Here is an 18,406-nt window from a genome sequence, read left to right as displayed (position 1 = left end):
GACCGGTAAAAAAAGAAAGATCTCGAAATTTGTCGCGACGACCTATGAACTCAAAGCGAGAAAATTTTAGATAACACTTCAGTCGATCATTTAAGACCGGTTTTAGCGTCACCTATGTTAAGCTACGCCGAGCAAGGCCAATAAATGGATGGGTGACTTAAACCTTATATTGGGAATAAAGGGAGAACGGGCTCTAGTCTTGATTTTAAATCATTACATGAAAGTAAAATCAAAAAATCAAATCAAGAATAATAATAAACTGAATATTAAACAAATTAGGTAGGTAATACCCATAGGTACTGATTTTCGTTAATCACGATCGAATAAACTACGGGCTAAAAAAATCCCGGAGGGACGGGACCCAGCTTGTTAAGTTCAAATTGCCTTTTGAAATTTTAAAAGGAAAATGTTGATCAGAGAAATTTCTAAATAAAAACTTAACCAAAAAGATAATTTCACTGCTTCATATTTTTCTCATCTTGATGAAGAGTATTGTGTGATTTTAGTGGTGGAAATCATTTTTCTTATATTCAATAGGAGTCAGCTCCCATGGCGTAGTGGTCACTGCACTCGCCTTGCACGCGGGAAGACCCGGGTCGATTCCCGGTGGGGTCAAGAAATTTGTATCATGCAAATGATTGATCCCGTGACTGGCTGGTGCGGGGCCCCCTCAGCCTCGTGAGGAAAATGAGTAGCTATGACATGTAAATGCGCATAGCGACCGGTGCCAGCATGGTAGGTAAACATTGGTTGTTAGGATTATTGAGATATGTATTGGGAAAAATCCTACAATGCTGCAGTGAGCACCAAAGTTGTGACATAATAACACAAAGAAATTGCATTTATTTATTTATATTCAATAGGACAAAAAGTTATTACCGACGGCGGATATATCGGAAACTAAGCGAAATCGGAAAAAACAGAACATTTTTTGTTGGAAATGGCCTCAGGAATCTACCCTAGGATATTGTCAACGTTTTTCGTGTAACCCTATATGTATATGTGAATCTTCAGCCCAACTAAATTCCAGGCTGTCTCTAGTTGGCTGCAATGAACATAATTTCTGCTGACATTGTAGGAAATCACTAAAACTCTGCACACTGTTTAAATTTCGTACATGTTCATCAATTAAACCAGTCAAATCTGCTGTATATGCGCTAAGGTTACATAATATGACCGTTTGTCATTTCATGTGAAGCTTATTCAATCATGGAGAAGAAGCCTCCAGATAGTAATGACAGAGTCAACAAATCCCGAAGACCCATCTCCAAAACAGACGCAAGACACGTACCACGTTACAAGCCACCCTCATACGGTATGACTCAACATCCCTCTCTACTCAAACGCCGTCTCATGGAAGCTCAGCAACATTATGTCCCATCATACTGTCATAGTACACCTTGCTCTAGCAATCATTACAGGAGTTATTCCCTCCCTCGCCCTACCTTACCCCCCTATGGCTACCTCAACAGTAGCATCTCAAGCAAACTGTATACAGGACGAAGCATAGACCCTATCCTATGCCGCCAGAAGTCTCCATTTTATGAATCTTACTTGAGAGCACGCATCAAAGATTTCCAGTCGTCACTTTGTCGCTCTGTACATCCTCGAGTATTAAACCATTATGAACTAACTCAAACAGAAAACACCACAGACACTGATGGTGGTGAACAGCCAAGTCATAAGTCACTAAGACAAAGACTAGCGTATGCTAAACAGTATAGTCCATTCATGGGTAGTAGAGACAATTGGAGCCCAGTAGATACAATTGATTTGAAGTCATCTCACCGATATCAATACAACAACTTGTGTGCTAATCAAAAAAACATTCAACTGGAAGCCAGACCTCGTGAACCCTATAAAAAGGCAGGTGAAAGTTCTGTAGGACAAGATAATGAAACAAATGAAATGAGTAGTGGCACTGATTGTGAAAGTATTGATTGCTCCGATGAACTGATTACTGATGATTATACAACTTATGATGGAATGAAAATCATGGCAGATAAACCACTCCATGAAAAAATCAGACTAGATACTGAGCATAATGATTTTAATAACAATAACAAGCAATTTAATGACAATATTAAACACACTCAGCATAATACTAATGCAGAAAACACACCTATAGGACCTATTTCATCATATAAGCAGGAATCTCTGGTAAATGATAAACAAAATGAGCCACCTAATGACACTGGTGTTAGACAAGTACAAAATGAGAATATTCCCATCGAGGAAGAAGAAATGCAAAATCTTAACGAAACTGAAAGCGAAAACAAAGACCATGGATTGAAAACAGAAAATGTAGAGCAACCTGGAAATGAAAAATTGAACATAGAAAACGAACAAGTTGATGAATTGAAAGCAGAAAATGTAAAGCAACGTGAAAATAAAGAATTAAAAACAGAAAATGTAGAGCAACCTGAAAATGAAAAACTAAAAACAGAAAATGTAGAGCAACCTGAAAATGAAGAATTAAAATCAGAAAATGTAGAGCAACTTGAAAATGAAGAATTAAAAACAGAAAATATAGAGCAACCTGAAAATGAAGAATTAAAAACAGAGAATATAGAGCAACTTGAAAATGAAGAATTAAAAACAGAAAATATAGAGCAACTTGAAAATGAAATGTATTTTTAAACGCCTCTCACAATATGTATACAACAACATCAGTTCCCAACAACACGGCTTTATACTTAACATCTAATCTCATTTATCTCATAGAATTTCAACATTCCGTAACAAAAAGTCTTAACACATGCAAGCAGGTAGATGTCATCTATACCGACATTATGAAATGTTACGATAAAATAAATCATGACGTATTGTTGGGAAAAATGTTTAACTTTGGTTTTTCTCTCTCCCTACTAGAATTCTTTGCATCCTACCTACAACATAGGAAACAGATAGTGGTATATAGGGATGGTGACGGTAATGAGATATACTCTCAGCCATACACGCCTAGCTCCTCAGTGCCGCAGGGCTCATGTCTTAGTGGCCTGCTTTTTATAATCGTGATAGATGGGATTGGGAGTTAGAAAACGTAGAGCAACTTGAAAATGAAGTACTAAAAACAGAAAATGTTAAGCAACCTGAAAATGAAGTACTAATAACAAAAAATGAAGGGCAATCTGAAAATGAAGAATTAAAATCAGAAAATGTAGAGCAACTTGAAAATGAAGAATTAAAAACAGAAAATATAGAGCAACATGAAAATGAAGAATTAAAAACAGAGAATATAGAGCAACTTGAAAATGAAGAATTAAAAACAGAAAATATAGAGCAACTTGAAAATGAAGAGTTAAAAACAGAAAACGTAGAGCAACTTGAAAATGAAGAATTAAAAACAAAAATTGTGGAGCAACTTGAAAATGAAGTATTAAAAACAGAAAAGTCTTACAAACCTGAAGTTAGTACTCCAACAGGAGAAGATTCTATCGTCATTGAATTAACCTCTGACATTGAAAAGAAACTGGAAATTTTCTTGAAAGACCTCAGTAGTTCCATTGACCCAGACAGAGAAACAACACGCATTCTCTCTAAATATGTGTTCAATACCTCCCGAGGCAATGTGGTCTACCATATGTCCTATCCTGATATAGATCAGAAGCTAACCATGGCCACATTTGTTAAAGAAATTCATGAGACCAGATGTCAGAGTCTTCCCTCTATTGAGCTGAGTAACATGCCTGATCATTCTGCTAGCTTAGAGCATACCATCAAAACAACTCTTGCCTTCCCAGCAAATAATAGCACTCATTACGCCGATGTATTCAAGATGAGCAACTCATTTTCTTCTGATGCCATCTCATTATACCTGCAAGCTATGAACATTTCAACCTGTAACCTAGCTGTTGAGCGTCCCCTTATTGTGGCATCTCCTGTAGGTAGCAATTTACTTGGTGATATAGAATCCGAAATAATACGCAATAATGTAGAGGTGTCCACTGAAATGTTTGCTCAAGATTTAGATCAAGTATCATCTGCTGACATACATAATATTTTCTAACTAAATACCCTAAACTTACACATGCACATAGCTGCTTATAATATTGGTACCTGCGCGAGTTGATGAGAATAACTATAAGTACAATATTAAAAATGAGATAAATAATTGAACTTGGTCTTAGATTAAATTATCATTATATTATTATCAGTCTTCAATATATGTAAATGTTTAGGAAATGTTATAAATAACCCCCAAAAAATACCACTTCGTGGCATAAAAAAAGACCCCGCTAAGTCGTTCCTCCCAAAATAAATCAAGTGCCCTCACAAAAAAAAAAAAAAAACAAAAAACAAAACTCCATTCCACCCCAAAATAAACGAACATTATCCCATCAGGATAAAATCCGCCCCGGGCGGGAATCGAACCCGCGGCTTAGTGTTTACAAGCTAGCTACAAGGCAGACGCGCTACCAACCAAGCTAACTTCCATCGATTTAATTTTAAAGCACTGCAATACATATTAAGGCCTGAGATCAATAAGCTCTATTTCAGAAGAAAAGGAAAAACTCTCTATTTCTGATTATGATGTCCCTGCACTCTGATCCTAATAAATCACTCCCATGGCGTAGTGGTCACAAAGAATTAGCATTTATTATTATTGTATTAATCGTAAAATATGTGGATATAAAGAAAAAAGATGATATAAAATAATTATACTCGTATTGTAACAAAAAGATGGACGGTGCTAATTGAATATTTTTGCTTACCACTGATCATGTTGATTAATCATATGAACCGAGAGTTCTGAATTAGAATCTTGGTCAGAGCTGATTTGATGTGATTTGAGAATCAGATTATAATCTGAGGATTTCAAAGTTGGGACAGGAATGATTTTTATCTCTCCAAGAGGTGTAAGTTGTGTTCCATTAATATAGGTTTTATTTAATGTTGATGATCCACAAGTATCCAGTTGTGTTGTTGGAAATATTTTACTTGATTTGTTTGGAGTTCTACGAACTGTAACGTAAAGAAAAATATTTATTTATTTACACGCTAAGCAGCAGGGCCATGTGTGGAAAAAGAAACATTAGGTAATATTCCAAAATGAAATTAGTCAGCACAGCGGCCCCATACCACTTTCTAATGGATCACTGAAGTTAAGCAACGTTGTGTGTGGTTGGTAAATAACATTTGAACAATTTCGTGTTGATTTCCCGGCCCAAGTGCCTAACTCAGGCTGATGTGAAGAGGCGGGTAGCTTGTTGCCAAATTAAGGGTAAATCCGTTGTCACCAAAAGCCTTAGCACTTGTATGGTAAACCTCCCTAAAATAATAATAAAACTCATTTGAATAAATTGATAATTTGGACAAAATATTTTTACCAAATGTTGAAATTTATGTAATGCCAAGCACTCCCTAAATTTCATCGAAATTAGGCTAACCACCATTCGAGAGATATCATGGAACAAACAAACTAAATGTAAAATCGTCGAACCAAGCACTCCCTAAATTTCATCGAAATTAGGCTAACCACCATTCGAGAGATATCATGGAACAAACAAACTAAATGTAAAATCGTCGAGTTAAAACTTGCAACTTACTTCGTCCGTTCAAGTAAATTTTGAAGAAGAAGAAAAAAAAATCAGAAGCTAAGGAACTTACATACTTTCATCTGAGTCCTGAATTTGAAACAGCAATGATCTCCCTGCATTGTATTCCATTATTAAATTATCATTGTCCTCAGTACTATTCAAATCAATGTTGAGTTCAGGAGTCGTATTATTCTGAATAGTTCTCATATCAATGTTAAGTTTATTGCTGCTATGATTGACTTCATCAAATATCTCTAGCTGATTTTCTTCAGGTTCTTGGGTTGTTGTGTCTTCCGTGTATTTACTAGAGAGCACATTACATTTCTTTGCCTTTGGCTCATCATCTTCTAATCCTAAAGTTTCAACTTGTTTGGATTCCCCATCCAAACTAATATTACTAAATTCAGAAGAATCCACGTTTATATTATTTCTATTTCTCTCTGCAAACCTAGTTTTATTATCTTGCAGATGTTGTTGATTGTTGTTGTTTCTTCCATTTTGAATGGGTTCAATACATTGTTTAGTTTGACTAGTACTAGTTATTTCCATACTGTTATCGGCTTGACTAGTAGAGGAGCATGGTTTGTGTTCAACATGCTTATTACTTTCAGTGGATACTTTATAACTCATTTGATTACGAGTTTCCTGTAATGATTGATGGATAATATCATTTTCAACAAGTCTGGTGAAGTTTTGGAAATAATCCTGCCAGTGCCAAGTTTTCTTCTGGTTGGATGGAACGTAGTAGGTTTTCAAATAAGATTGCCAAAATGGGACATTGGAAGTGAAATAGTGTGGCGGTAAACCTTGGTGTTTGGTCCTATTATTGTGATTAGGACTGTTCATAGCTATACGTGAACCAGACACTGAAAAAAAAATCATTAATTACGTCTATTTTTTGGACTAAGAAAACTGGCTAAAAAATTGAAATCAACGAATTAATCTAAAGTTTTTTTTTAATTTGTAGCTTTTTTTATTAAAAAAAATAATCCATTTATTAAGAAAAATAATCTTTATTTTGTTATTTTAATCTATGTAAATCATTAATTAAGAGCTGGATACGAGTTCTTTGTACGGTAAGTGGAGGGTACAACTTCAGTAGTGTAGTGTTTAGCGCGATCATTAATTAAGAGCTGGATACGAGTTCTTTGTACGGTAAGTGGAGGGTACAACTTCAGTAGTGTAGTGTTTAGCGCGAAGGACTTAGGGCCGAATGCACAGTCATTCCTAAATGATAAAGGCTCCCTTTTTCCTTAAGATTTCCAATTTCCTTGGTATCCATAGGCCACTTTCGATTTTTCACCTATCAATTTGTTCAAAAAAGGTTTTTCTCTTACTAACAAATTCATTTTATGATCAATTAATTACGCAAACGACCCAAATTTCAAAAAAATTAGAGAACAAAGTAAAAAACAAATTAAATCAGATCACCATAAATACATACAGGAAGTAGAACGGGATATCACAAATGGGAAAAAGAAATTATGGAACTATATTAAGGAAAATAAACAAAATACACGCAGAACACAGTACGTATTCAAAAATCAGACACTCAGCACAGCTAAAGAGATAGCGGAAGCGTTTGGTGAGCACTTTCAATCTGTGTACGCCCGTGAACCATCTCTGTATATCTGCAATCATTACGATGAAAACCATTTGGACGAAATGGATATCTTTTTAATTACAAGAAAAAATCTAGGAGATAGCTTCTCTGAGCTGCACAATAAAGGGCCAGGGGCAGATAGAATTCCACCATCTGTCCTAAAAGTTATTGAAAAATACGTCACAGATCCACTCCTTTTTATCTTTAACGAATCTTTGAGTACCTAACAAAAGTTTTCCAGAGCTTCTATAGTTTACTCTGGTTACTGCAGTACCAAAAAAGAGTGGAACTGATCAGATAGACTGTCATCGCCCGATTGCGCAGCTCACAGCAATCGCAAAGTTGTTTGAATCATGTATTTTTAGAGTGGAACTGATCAGATAGACTGTCATCGCCCGATTGCGCAGCTCACAGCAATCGCAAAGTTGTTTGAATCATGTATTTTTAAACGCCTCTCACAATATGTATACAACAACATCAGTTCCCAACAACACGGCTTTATACTTAACATCTAATCTCATTTATCTCATAGAATTTCAACATTCCGTAACAAAAAGTCTTAACACATGCAAGCAGGTAGATGTCATCTATACCGACATTATGAAATGTTACGATAAAATAAATCATGACGTATTGTTGGGAAAAATGTTTAACTTTGGTTTTTCTCTCTCCCTACTAGAATTCTTTGCATCCTACCTACAACATAGGAAACAGATAGTGGTATATAGGGATGGTGACGGTAATGAGATATACTCTCAGCCATACACGCCTAGCTCCTCAGTGCCGCAGGGCTCATGTCTTAGTGGCCTGCTTTTTATAATCGTGATAGATGGGATTGGGAGTACGATACAGAACTCAAAATACCTCCTATACGCAGATGATTTCAAGCTGTATAGAGAAATTAACACTGAAAATTATTGTATCCTACTTCAACAAGATTTGAACTCAGTAGTTAACTGGTTGGAGCAAAATAAGCTCACCTTACACAAAGATAAGTGTGAAAGCATGTCCTTCTCAAACAGTCGCACACCCATCAGGTTTACATATAAAATAAATACTCACGAGCTTACCACCCTGGACGTGAAGAAAGACCTGGGAGTGACTTTTGAGAAGGACTTCAAATTCAATGTTCACATTAACAACATAACCAGGGATGCATACCGAGTTCTTGGTCTCGTACAAAGGCAAAGTAAAGACTTCCACAACATTGATACTATTTTAATCCTATACAAAGCTCTTATACGCAGCAAACTCGAGTACGCCTCCCTGGTATGGAATCCACACACAGAATCTAATAAGAATTTAATAGAAAATGTTCAGAACAAATTGGCTGCATCCAACCTGCGGTCAGGGAGCACAGGTAACACATTCTACGTGAGAACGTGAGCTCATGTCACACTAATTACAGCTATCACTCACCTCTTAATCGAATGGTCTGGAATGCCAATGACGGCGATTTTAATTTTAATTAAATTTAAGCACCTACTCTTTATTACTTTTTACTTTCCTTTTATATTTCATTTTAAACACATTCTACGTGAGAACGTGAGCTCATGTCACACTAATTACAGCTATCACTCACCTCTTAATCGAATGGTCAGGAATGCCAATGACGGCGATTTTAATTTTAATTAAATTTAAGCACCTACTCTTTATTACTTTTTACTTTCCTTTTATATTTCATTTTATTATTATTTTTTTCTACTGTATTTCATTGTTGTTTGTGTTTGTTTAGTTTTAGTGTATTTTTTTCTATTGTCATTTCTGTAAAAAGGGTTAGTCGCGTAAATAAATAAATAAAAGTAATAAATTAATGTTTTGTATATCTACAACAAATTGATAGGACATGCTCTTGTTCTTGTGGCAGAATAATTCTACTATTTATCCACACTAACGCCTCCATAATCTAATGACTGACAACAGAAAAGGTTGCTCGTTCTTCGCCACGGAAAATCGACCATAAATCGAGATCGGTTTATATTTCGGCAAAATACTCTCTTATCGCTCATCTGGAACATTAAAGGAATATCCCTGCCAAATTTTAGTTTTGTTAGGGGTGAATAACTGAATGGATCTTGTATTTATATAAGTTTTATTTTACCTATTTATCTATTTTTTGTTGCAGAGCAATAGTACAAATTTAAATGTATAATTCACCTGTAGGATGAGTTTGTGGCGGGGATGAGTTTTCGGCTTGATGTAAACCCGTGTTGATAGGATTACTAGCATCACATTTATTCTTCATCAGTAGTCTTGAGCTGAAATTATGATCCACTCCAAGCCTACAGTTTTCATTCCTGATGAATAAAACAAACAAACAAACTATGTAGATCATATATTATTATGATTCGAATCGTGTACTACCCAAAGAAAATAAACCATAAGTATGTAGACATTCCTAATTCCTTTAATAGGCGGGACCACAATGTGAGTTTAGACCATTGGGTCTATTTTGCCAAGTTTCTCGTTGCTAAATTGAGATCTTATGGCATAGGAGACGCCTTTTTTCCGATGGTTGGATAGTTCATTCACAGATCGTACCCAGATTGTCAAAGTAGGAGACAGTAAGTCCAATTCTATCAAAGTATCCTCAGGTGTTGGTTAAGGTAGTCATTCTGGTCCCCTCTTCTTTAGCCTCTTTTTTAACGACCTTCCGGATGTTATTAAATATTCAAAATTCCGAATGTTTGCTGATGACGTTAAGATATATAAATCTATATCAACAATTGAGGATTGCATATTGCTTCAAAACGATCTCGATTCATTTCATCCATGGCTTTCCTTTAACAACCTGAAGCTGACGCTCAGCAAATGTGCTGTCATGCAATTTTCAAGGTGTAAAAAACCAATTTCATTTCAGTACCATCTGAACTCCCACCCTCTCAGAAATACTGTTGAAATCAAGGACTTAGGTGTTATCGTTGATCGTAAATTATCCTTTTCTGCACACATCTCCAACATATCAATGCGCTGTCACCGTCTTCTTGGTTACATCTTCAGAACATCAAAGGGTCTCTCACCAGATGCCTTTAGACTTCTATATATATCACTAGTTCGCTCTTTGTTGGAATACGCTTGCATCGTTTGGTCACCTTGGTATCAGAATCACGAGAACATGCTGGACAGAGTTCAAAAAAGGTTCATCTCATATTCACAGTTTCGTTATCCGAATTCACCTCTTCATATTGATACTTTAAAAAATCGTCGCCTTCTGTTGGATTCTAGATTCTTACAAAAATTAATGTCTGGCAATGTAGATTGCAATCAATTGTTAAGTCTTGTATCCCTTGACTGTCATCGCAGATTAAGGAAAGGTAACACATTCTACGTGAGCTCATGTCACACCAATTACAGCTTTCACTCACCTCTTAATAGAATGGTCAGGAATGCAAATGACGGCGATTTTAATTTTAATTAAATTTAAATTTACTCTTTATTACTACACTTTATTAGGTACTTTTTACTTTCCTTTTATATTTCATTTTATATTTTTTTTTCTACTGTATTTGATTGTTGTTTGTGTTTGTTTAGTTTTAGTGTATTTTTTTCTATTGTCATTTTTGTATAAAGGGTTAGTCCCGTAAATAAATAAATAAATAAATAAATAAATAAAAAGTGGCTGCATCCAACCTGCGGTCAGGGAGCACAGGTAACACATTCTACGTGAGAACGTGAGCTCATGTCACACTAATTACAGCTATCACTCACCTCTTAATCGAATGGTCAGGAATGCCAATGACGGCGATTTTAATTTTAATTAAATTTAAGCACCTACTCTTTATTACTTTTTACTTTCCTTTTATATTTCATTTTATTATTATTTTTTTCTACTGTATTTCATTGTTGTTTGTGTTTGTTTAGTTTTAGTGTATTTTTTTCTATTGTCATTTCTGTAAAAAGGGTTAGTCGCGTAAATAAATAAATAAAAGTAATAAATTAATGTTTTGTATATCTACAACAAATTGATAGGACATGCTCTTGTTCTTGTGGCAGAATAATTCTACTATTTATCCACACTAACGCCTCCATAATCTAATGACTGACAACAGAAAAGGTTGCTCGTTCTTCGCCACGGAAAATCGACCATAAATCGAGATCGGTTTATATTTCGGCAAAATACTCTCTTATCGCTCATCTGGAACATTAAAGGAATATCCCTGCCAAATTTTAGTTTTGTTAGGGGTGAATAACTGAATGGATCTTGTATTTATATAAGTTTTATTTTACCTATTTATCTATTTTTTGTTGCAGAGCAATAGTACAAATTTAAATGTATAATTCACCTGTAGGATGAGTTTGTGGCGGGGATGAGTTTTCGGCTTGATGTAAACCCGTGTTGATAGGATTACTAGCATCACATTTATTCTTCATCAGTAGTCTTGAGCTGAAATTATGATCCACTCCAAGCCTACAGTTTTCATTCCTGATGAATAAAACAAACAAACAAACTATGTAGATCATATATTATTATGATTCGAATCGTGTACTACCCAAAGAAAATAAACCATAAGTATGTAGACATTCCTAATTCCTTTAATAGGCGGGACCACAATGTGAGTTTAGACCATTGGGTCTATTTTTTGGACTAAGAAAACTGGCTAAAAAATTGAAATCAACGAATTAATCTAAAGTTTTTTTTTTTAATTTGTAGCTTTTTTTATTAAAAAAAATAATCCATTTATTAAGAAAAATAATCTTTATTTTGTTATTTTAATCTATGTAAGTTTAAATTCAGATTGTGGTTGTGGCCATATTATAATTATAGACCAGGTTGGAGGTAGGTACCTTAAATTATCCTGGTATTTGTCGAAACTTTCGTCCAGGGCCGATAGCTGGGAGGTAAGCCTAGCCAGGGTTTCATGTGATAGACTCACTGGATCTTGTTCCTTATCATCGGAGTGAATGTTACTACCTGCATCCTGTAGAACATTAGAGTAAGAGTTTATTTTATTACTGACCCCATATTTCAGCTTTCCAGTTAGGAGTCAGTGGAATAATGACAAAGTGTACATAATATATTTTAAATCATGCTATTTGTACCTTACTCGGTAGTGGTGCATAGTTTGTATTGTAATGTGATGTTATATCTCGTCTACTTTGCTTGGTGGCCATACGCTCATGCTGCACCTGCATGTCTTTGTGATTCTTCATTTGTATATCCTCATCCTCCTCTATGTTATCTCTGCACATATTACCGTTCTTCATTTTGTATAATTTATCACTCCTTTTCTGTTTGTTTTCTGAAATTGAAATTCCAAAGGAGAAAAAAAATGGCATGAGAAATAATGCTGAAAAAGAAAGAATTTACGACCAAATACAATATGTTTATTTATTTATTTATTTACACGCTAAGCATCAAGGCCATGTGTGAAATACAATATGTAAATGAAATGAAATTCAAGGATGGCCTGTAAAACCACCTCGTCATTTTACGGGAATGAAGTATTATTTATTCTTAAGAGGCTGGGTGCTCCTCCAAACTAGCCAATAAACCAAGTACCTAGCCACCTTCTCACACACAACGTTACCTTACCATTGATATGAAACTTCAAGATGACTTCTGAACCACATCTGTCACATATTGTGTTTTCATCATTAATCCCAGGTAGAGGAGGTGGGCAATTATATTTCTTGCCTATGTCACTGGTCTCCAATGTATTTTTCAATTGATTGCGATCAACATCTCCTGTAAATAAATTAAAATACCAGAACAAATTTTACTGTTGGGTGCTAAAATTCTGAAGGGGGTCTTTATCTATCTATTCTACCTAACTCTTCTTCTTTTGGTGTCATATTCTATTGAACGTTGGCAATCATGTTGGCTGATTGATTTTCGTCATGGGCTGCTTGGAGAAGATTTTTGTTGAACCATTGACTTGACTGAGATTGTCTGAGTCTTGGGAGGGAGAGAGAGAGAGGACGTTTAGTTCTTGATGTTCCGATTTTCCTTTTGCCAGCTACTTTACCTTAGAGTATTTTTAAAAGCTGATGGTATTTTGCAGGATCTAAATAAATGAAAACCGTAAGTCGCATTGTATGTGGAGAAATTGAGTTTTTTTCTTCCAGTGCGTGTGATAAAACGGTAAATGACTTAATGTGTTATCATTGTCATTTTATTTATTTCATGTACCTACCATTGTTGTACTTGTTAGTTTCCTCGGGTTTCTCAAGAAATTTTCTCAAGGTTTCACTTTGAACTTGAACAGTTTTCAACAATAGGACCAATGCTTCTGAATCTTTTGTTTTCTCATTATTACTCTCGCGTGGTTTGTTTGTATGGATGGACTCATGAACTTGTTTTGTAGCCTCAGTATTGTGTTCTCCTGTTCTCAGCAATTGTTTGTTGGCGCATAGTTTCACTAATATTTCCTCATGGAATCTATTCAGTTTGTCATATTTCTCATCAAGCTGTTTTTCTCTTGCTTGTAGTTGGCAGGATTTTATCTCCAACTGTTGAGATTGAGCAGAAACCTTGGTATTGAATTCTTTCTCCTTCTGTATCAGAACATCTTTTTGTTTCTGAAATCATATTAGAAAACATGAAGATATATAAACAAATAAGCATGTTCCAAATCTCTCCATAAGCATGCACAACCCAAATAGTAGGAGATAGCAAAAAATGTATTATACGTTATCCAGATGGATATGGCAGCAAGGAGTCATCAAAAAAGTAGGCTACGTTGCCAAACATGTCAAAGGTGCAACGGTAGAAAATCTTTAAAAGAGGAAGGTACAGTTGTTGTTGTTGTTTGCAAATGTCGGGTTATTTGACTACTAGGTCATTTTACCTCTGGCTTACAATATAAAGACTTCCACAACATTGATACTATTTTAATCCTATACAAAGCTCTTACGCAGCAAACTCGAGTACGCCTCCCTGGTATGGAATCCACACACAGAATCTAATAAGAATTTAATAGAAAATGTTCAGAACAAATTTGTACGTCATCTATTTTGGAAATTTAATGGTTTCTATCCCACCTACCCCAATCCCATCTCAGCGCGTTTATTATGTGAGCAGCTGGAGTTTGACAGCTTAGAGATGCGGAGAGGTGTCTCCTCCTTGACTTTTATCCATGACTACATGAACAACAAAATTCACTGTCCTACAGATACATCTCGCAGTGCCTGTCACAGCTCTGAGACCTAGAGCTGGGAGGGGCCTCTTTGCTTTTGACTCCTGTTGCAAAAACATTTACCTAAAATCCACAATACCCCGTGGCCAGGTACTTTTCAATCATCACTCAAATAGCTTAGATCTGGCTATGCATCGAGAGAGTTTTATAGGTGTGGCTGAGAGGCTGCTCAAACAGAGGAACCCCACATCCAAATATAATCTAAATTCTAAGTTACTACTCGTAAACTTATTCTACGTTAACTCTTTCTTTCCTCCACCTCCCCCCCCCCTTTATATTAGTAGGTATTGATGTAAATTGTTTACGTAAAAGCATTAAAACAATGCGTTTAAACAATATTAAAAAAAATACGAGAAAATTTAAAATTACATTGTTCACTTGGTCAGATTCACATTGACAGCTCAGAAATGAAAAAATAATTTCTACACACTACACACCTACCTAATTTTATAATTTGCTACAAAAAAAAATCCAATACAGACTTGGGATATAACTAAGAAATGTATTCTCCTGTTAAACGTGTGCACCGTACTTCCTTTCCGATGTGGTTTTTAAAAGAACTCAAAATCCAATACAGAATTACAGACTTGGGATATAACTAAGAAATGTATTCTCCTGTTAAACGTGTGCACCGTACTTCCTTTCCGATGTGGTTTTTAAAAGAACTCAAGTAGTCCCTTATCTTTGAGAAGAAGGCTCACTCTGACTACAAGAGGTCTGGACTTGAATCTGATTATATTCGTTTTTTCGTTTTTCATTGTTGCACTTGCGTTGTAGCTACATCAATAATAAGTGCTATACTGACTTCTTAACAAAATCTGATCAGAGTCTTAGTCCGTCCTTCCTTTATTATTACAATAGTAATAAAAAGGTATAAGGGACGGACTATTGTATTCGCTTCGGTGTCTGCATACAAGAAGATACATACAAGCATGTATATTATTATTAGGGACTTTATTTTCAAATTCATACAAGAACAGCACACACTGCCCATCTATTCGGAGTAATAAAAAGAAGATACATACAAGCATGTATATTATTATTAGGGACTTTATTTTCAAATTCATACAAGAACAGCACACACTGCCCATCTATTCGGGAATAAAGTTCCTAAGGATATGTAGGTTGGAAATTTGAACATTTTTCTTGGACTTTATCGTAACCTCTTGAAGGAGGAACCGTATCAAGTGGCGCTGTAAGGGATTCTTAATTTTCATATAAGATTTTACACACCAAACAGGATCTATTGCCAATGCGCAACACATTTGCCAGTTTTTTACCTCTGCTAATATTCTTATGATTTATTTATCATTATTAGGGGGCGGATTTTGCATATTTGCATATGCAAAAGCATACTTCGAGGGTTTTTCTTAAAATGCATACTTTTGCATGTTATGCATATAATGCATATTTCGAGCATTTTTCTGTCAAAAATGTTGTCACCCTCTGTGACAACAAATATGAGAACCTAGATGTGAGCATGTTTTTGCATATTTGGGCCATTTTTTCGTGCATATAATCCGCTCCCTAGTCATCACCATTGGATGAAATCTAAAATTTCTGAGTCTATAAATAAACTTCCGAGTCTAAAAGGACATATTATGTAAAATATATATATAGCTGATTTCAAATGCCCATCAATATTCTTTCGAACTTTTTGAGCTTGTTAGGAAGAAGAAGAAGATGGTGATGAATTCAGAGTTGAGTACCTGTTAATGCTATTCACCAATGTTGATATGATACAAAAGATGAGAGGTTCCTCATCCTCAGACTGCATATATTTCTGACGAGCCTCTATACTTTCCTCACAGTGGGGAGATATGCCCAAACATTCCACAATGTCTTTCACATCCTTGGACATGAGTTTTGGAATCCCTATTGTATCTCCACTGGCAAGACGATCAATATAATGTGAGAATGTTGTCAGGTTCTTCAAATTGGGTGCCTGTAAATTACAAAGAAGAAAATAATACTTTTTTTTCGAGGTTTGATAGGGAAAACAACTAAGTATAACGGCTAAGATCTTATCATCTAGAATTCTAGAAAGTTAAGCCAAAAGGAAGACAGGATAGAAGAAACCGAGCCGTTCCAAGAAATAATTTTATCTGTTCAGGATAAAGTCCGCCCCGGGCGGGAATCGAACCCGCGACCTAGTGTTTACAAGCTAGCTAACTAGGCTGGCAAACTACCTTAATTGTGTAATAAATAGATAAATACCTATGGTTATTGCCTAGCCAGTTGGTTGTTTTCATTTTTTCTAATGAAATAATGAAAATTTTGGTGATGGGTATTTGTCACCATGGTACTATCTTGAACCAGCCTAGTTAGCATGGTTGGTAGCGCGTCTGCCTTGTAAGCGCTAGGCCGCGGGTTCGATTCCCGCCAGGGGTGGATTTTTTCCTGAACGGATAATGTTCGTTCTCAGAACGCCTGGCTTTCTCCTATCCTGTCTCCCTTCTTTCTTCGAGTTCGGGACTATAAGACCTTAGCAGACTACACATTAGGACATTAGGTACATTTGCTGAAAAAAAAAAAAAAATCGGGGAGTATCGAAACCGTAATTTCTCAATGGTAGGTCGTATAGTGCTAAAAGTAGCACCATTCGATTTGGGGTGAAAAATTACACAGATCAGAATCTGAATATTCACATGCCAATGTACTAAATCTCTTACCGTTTCGGCAATAAGGGTTAAGGAACATTGGCTTTGGTAAATATCTGGATGAGTGTCCGATTTTTAACCTTTTTGCTCCAAGGAGGGGCAGTGACTCCCCAGCTCCAACCATGCAATAAACTCACCTCAGATGAAAATACCGATAAAGTATAGAGAAAACCATGACGTAAAAGATAATCAGCAACAAGCAAATTCAATGCTTGTACCTTTGGTGAAACACTGTGACACTTGATGACATGTGTTGGCTCTGTTATGGATTTCAGTTTGGAGTGTTTCAATGAGTGAAACAAGTAATGTTTCATATATGCCCTGAACTCATCAAGAAATGAATCATCTTCCATGCTGAAAATTATTGAAAAAAAAGAGAAAACTTCAAAATACAGTCTCTACAGCTCTACACAGTTACCTATTCAGAAGACACAACAATGTAAAATAAAGCTCCTTTCTGAGATTACTTAAACCAAACCCCATAATAACATTGGTCACTGCTTGTTTGTGAAAGCTCCTTTTTGTAGTGATTTTTGGTAGGCACCTGTTCAGAAGTCACATCAATGGAAAATTGCTACAAAAAGGAGCTTTCCCAAATGAGCAAAGACCAGTGTTATTATAGGGTTAGATTAAACACAAAAAGGAGCTGTCCCAAATGAGCAGTGACCAGTGTTATTGTAGGGTTAGGTTAAACACAAAAAGGGGCTTTCACAATTTGAGCAGTGACCAGTGTTATTGTAGGGTTAGGTTAAACCCAAAAAGGGGCTTTCACAATTTGAGCAGTGACCAGTGTTATTGTAGGGTTAGGTTAAACACAAAAAGGGGCTTTCACAATTTGAGCAGTGACCAGTGTTATTGTAGGGTTAGATTAAACCCAAAAAGGGGCTTTCACAATTTGAGCAGTGAACAGTGTTATTGTAGGGTTAGGTTAAACGCAAAAAGGGGCTTTCACAATTTGAGCAGTGACCAGTGTTATTGTAGGGTTAGATTAAACCCAAAAAGGGGCTTTCACAATTTGAGCAGTGACCAGTGTTATTGTAGGGTTAGATTAAACCCAAAAAGGGGCTTTCACAATTTGAGCAGTGAACAGTGTTATTGTAGGGTTAGGTTAAACGCAAAAAGGGGCTTTCACAATTTGAGCAGTGAACAGTGTTATTGTAGGGTTAGGTTAAACGCAAAAAGGGGCTTTCACAATTTGAGCAGTGAACAGTGTTATTGTAGGGTTAGGTTAAACGCAAAAAGGGGCTTTCACAATTTGAGCAGTGAACAGTGTTATTGTAGGGTTAGGTTAAACGCAAAAAGGGGCTTTCACAATTTGAGCAGTGAACAGTGTTATTGTAGGGTTAGGTTAAACGCAAAAAGGGGCTTTCACAATTTGAGCAGTGAACAGTGTTATTGTAGGGTTAGGTTAAACGCAAAAAGGGGCTTTCACAATTTGAGCAGTGACCAGTGTTATTGTAGGGTTAG

The 18,406-nt window shown here is 35.9% G+C and overlaps 3 protein-coding genes across 7 annotated transcripts in view; 1 reads left to right on the top strand and 2 right to left on the bottom strand.

Annotated features, from left to right (window-relative positions):
* Positions 1–802: 802 nt before the first annotated feature.
* On the top strand, positions 803–4,119 carry LOC103521488 (myosin-10). The gene is made up of 2 exons (XM_008486602.3): positions 803–2,599; positions 3,036–4,119. Exons 1-2 carry the CDS (start codon positions 1,210–1,212, stop codon positions 4,007–4,009), a joined length of 2,364 nt encoding a protein of 787 aa, XP_008484824.1. The 5' UTR covers positions 803–1,209; the 3' UTR covers positions 4,010–4,119.
* Positions 4,120–4,563: 444 nt separating this feature from the next.
* LOC103521470 (GATA zinc finger domain-containing protein 14-like) overlaps positions 4,564–18,406 on the bottom strand; it is an 18,647-nt gene continuing 4,804 nt past the window's right edge. The window contains exons 3-9 of the mRNA XM_008486584.3: positions 13,278–13,662; positions 12,677–12,829; positions 12,184–12,383; positions 11,929–12,062; positions 11,427–11,566; positions 5,615–6,406; positions 4,564–4,965 (exon numbers count right to left, since the gene is read on the bottom strand). Of these exons, the coding sequence (XP_008484806.1) occupies positions 4,712–4,965; positions 5,615–6,406; positions 11,427–11,566; positions 11,929–12,062; positions 12,184–12,383; positions 12,677–12,829; positions 13,278–13,662 (2,058 nt within the window). The 3' untranslated portion in view covers positions 4,564–4,711. The remainder of the gene's footprint in view (positions 4,966–5,614; positions 6,407–11,426; positions 11,567–11,928; positions 12,063–12,183; positions 12,384–12,676; positions 12,830–13,277; positions 13,663–18,406) is intronic.
* LOC113472485 overlaps positions 15,728–18,406 on the bottom strand; it is a 10,641-nt gene continuing 7,962 nt past the window's right edge. For 4 of the 5 annotated variants that reach the window (XM_026832261.1, XM_026832270.1, XM_026832252.1 and 1 more), the window contains 2 exons: positions 17,077–17,293; positions 15,931–16,224 (listed from right to left, as the gene is read on the bottom strand). In XM_026832261.1, coding sequence (XP_026688062.1) covers positions 15,946–16,224; positions 17,077–17,293 — 496 coding nt within the window. In that variant the 3' untranslated portion in view covers positions 15,931–15,945. Of the gene's footprint in view, positions 16,225–17,076; positions 17,294–18,406 lie in introns of all 5 variants that reach the window. The other variant, XM_026832257.1, reaches the window with a different exon arrangement.

The sequence above is a fragment of the Diaphorina citri genome, unplaced genomic scaffold (genome assembly GCF_000475195.1).
Source record: "Diaphorina citri unplaced genomic scaffold, Diaci psyllid genome assembly version 1.1 scaffold75, whole genome shotgun sequence".
NCBI classification, from domain to species: Eukaryota; Metazoa; Arthropoda; class Insecta; order Hemiptera; family Psyllidae; genus Diaphorina; species Diaphorina citri.
Note: the sequence above shows the minus strand (reverse complement) of the source record. Positions and strands in the feature narration are given on the sequence as shown.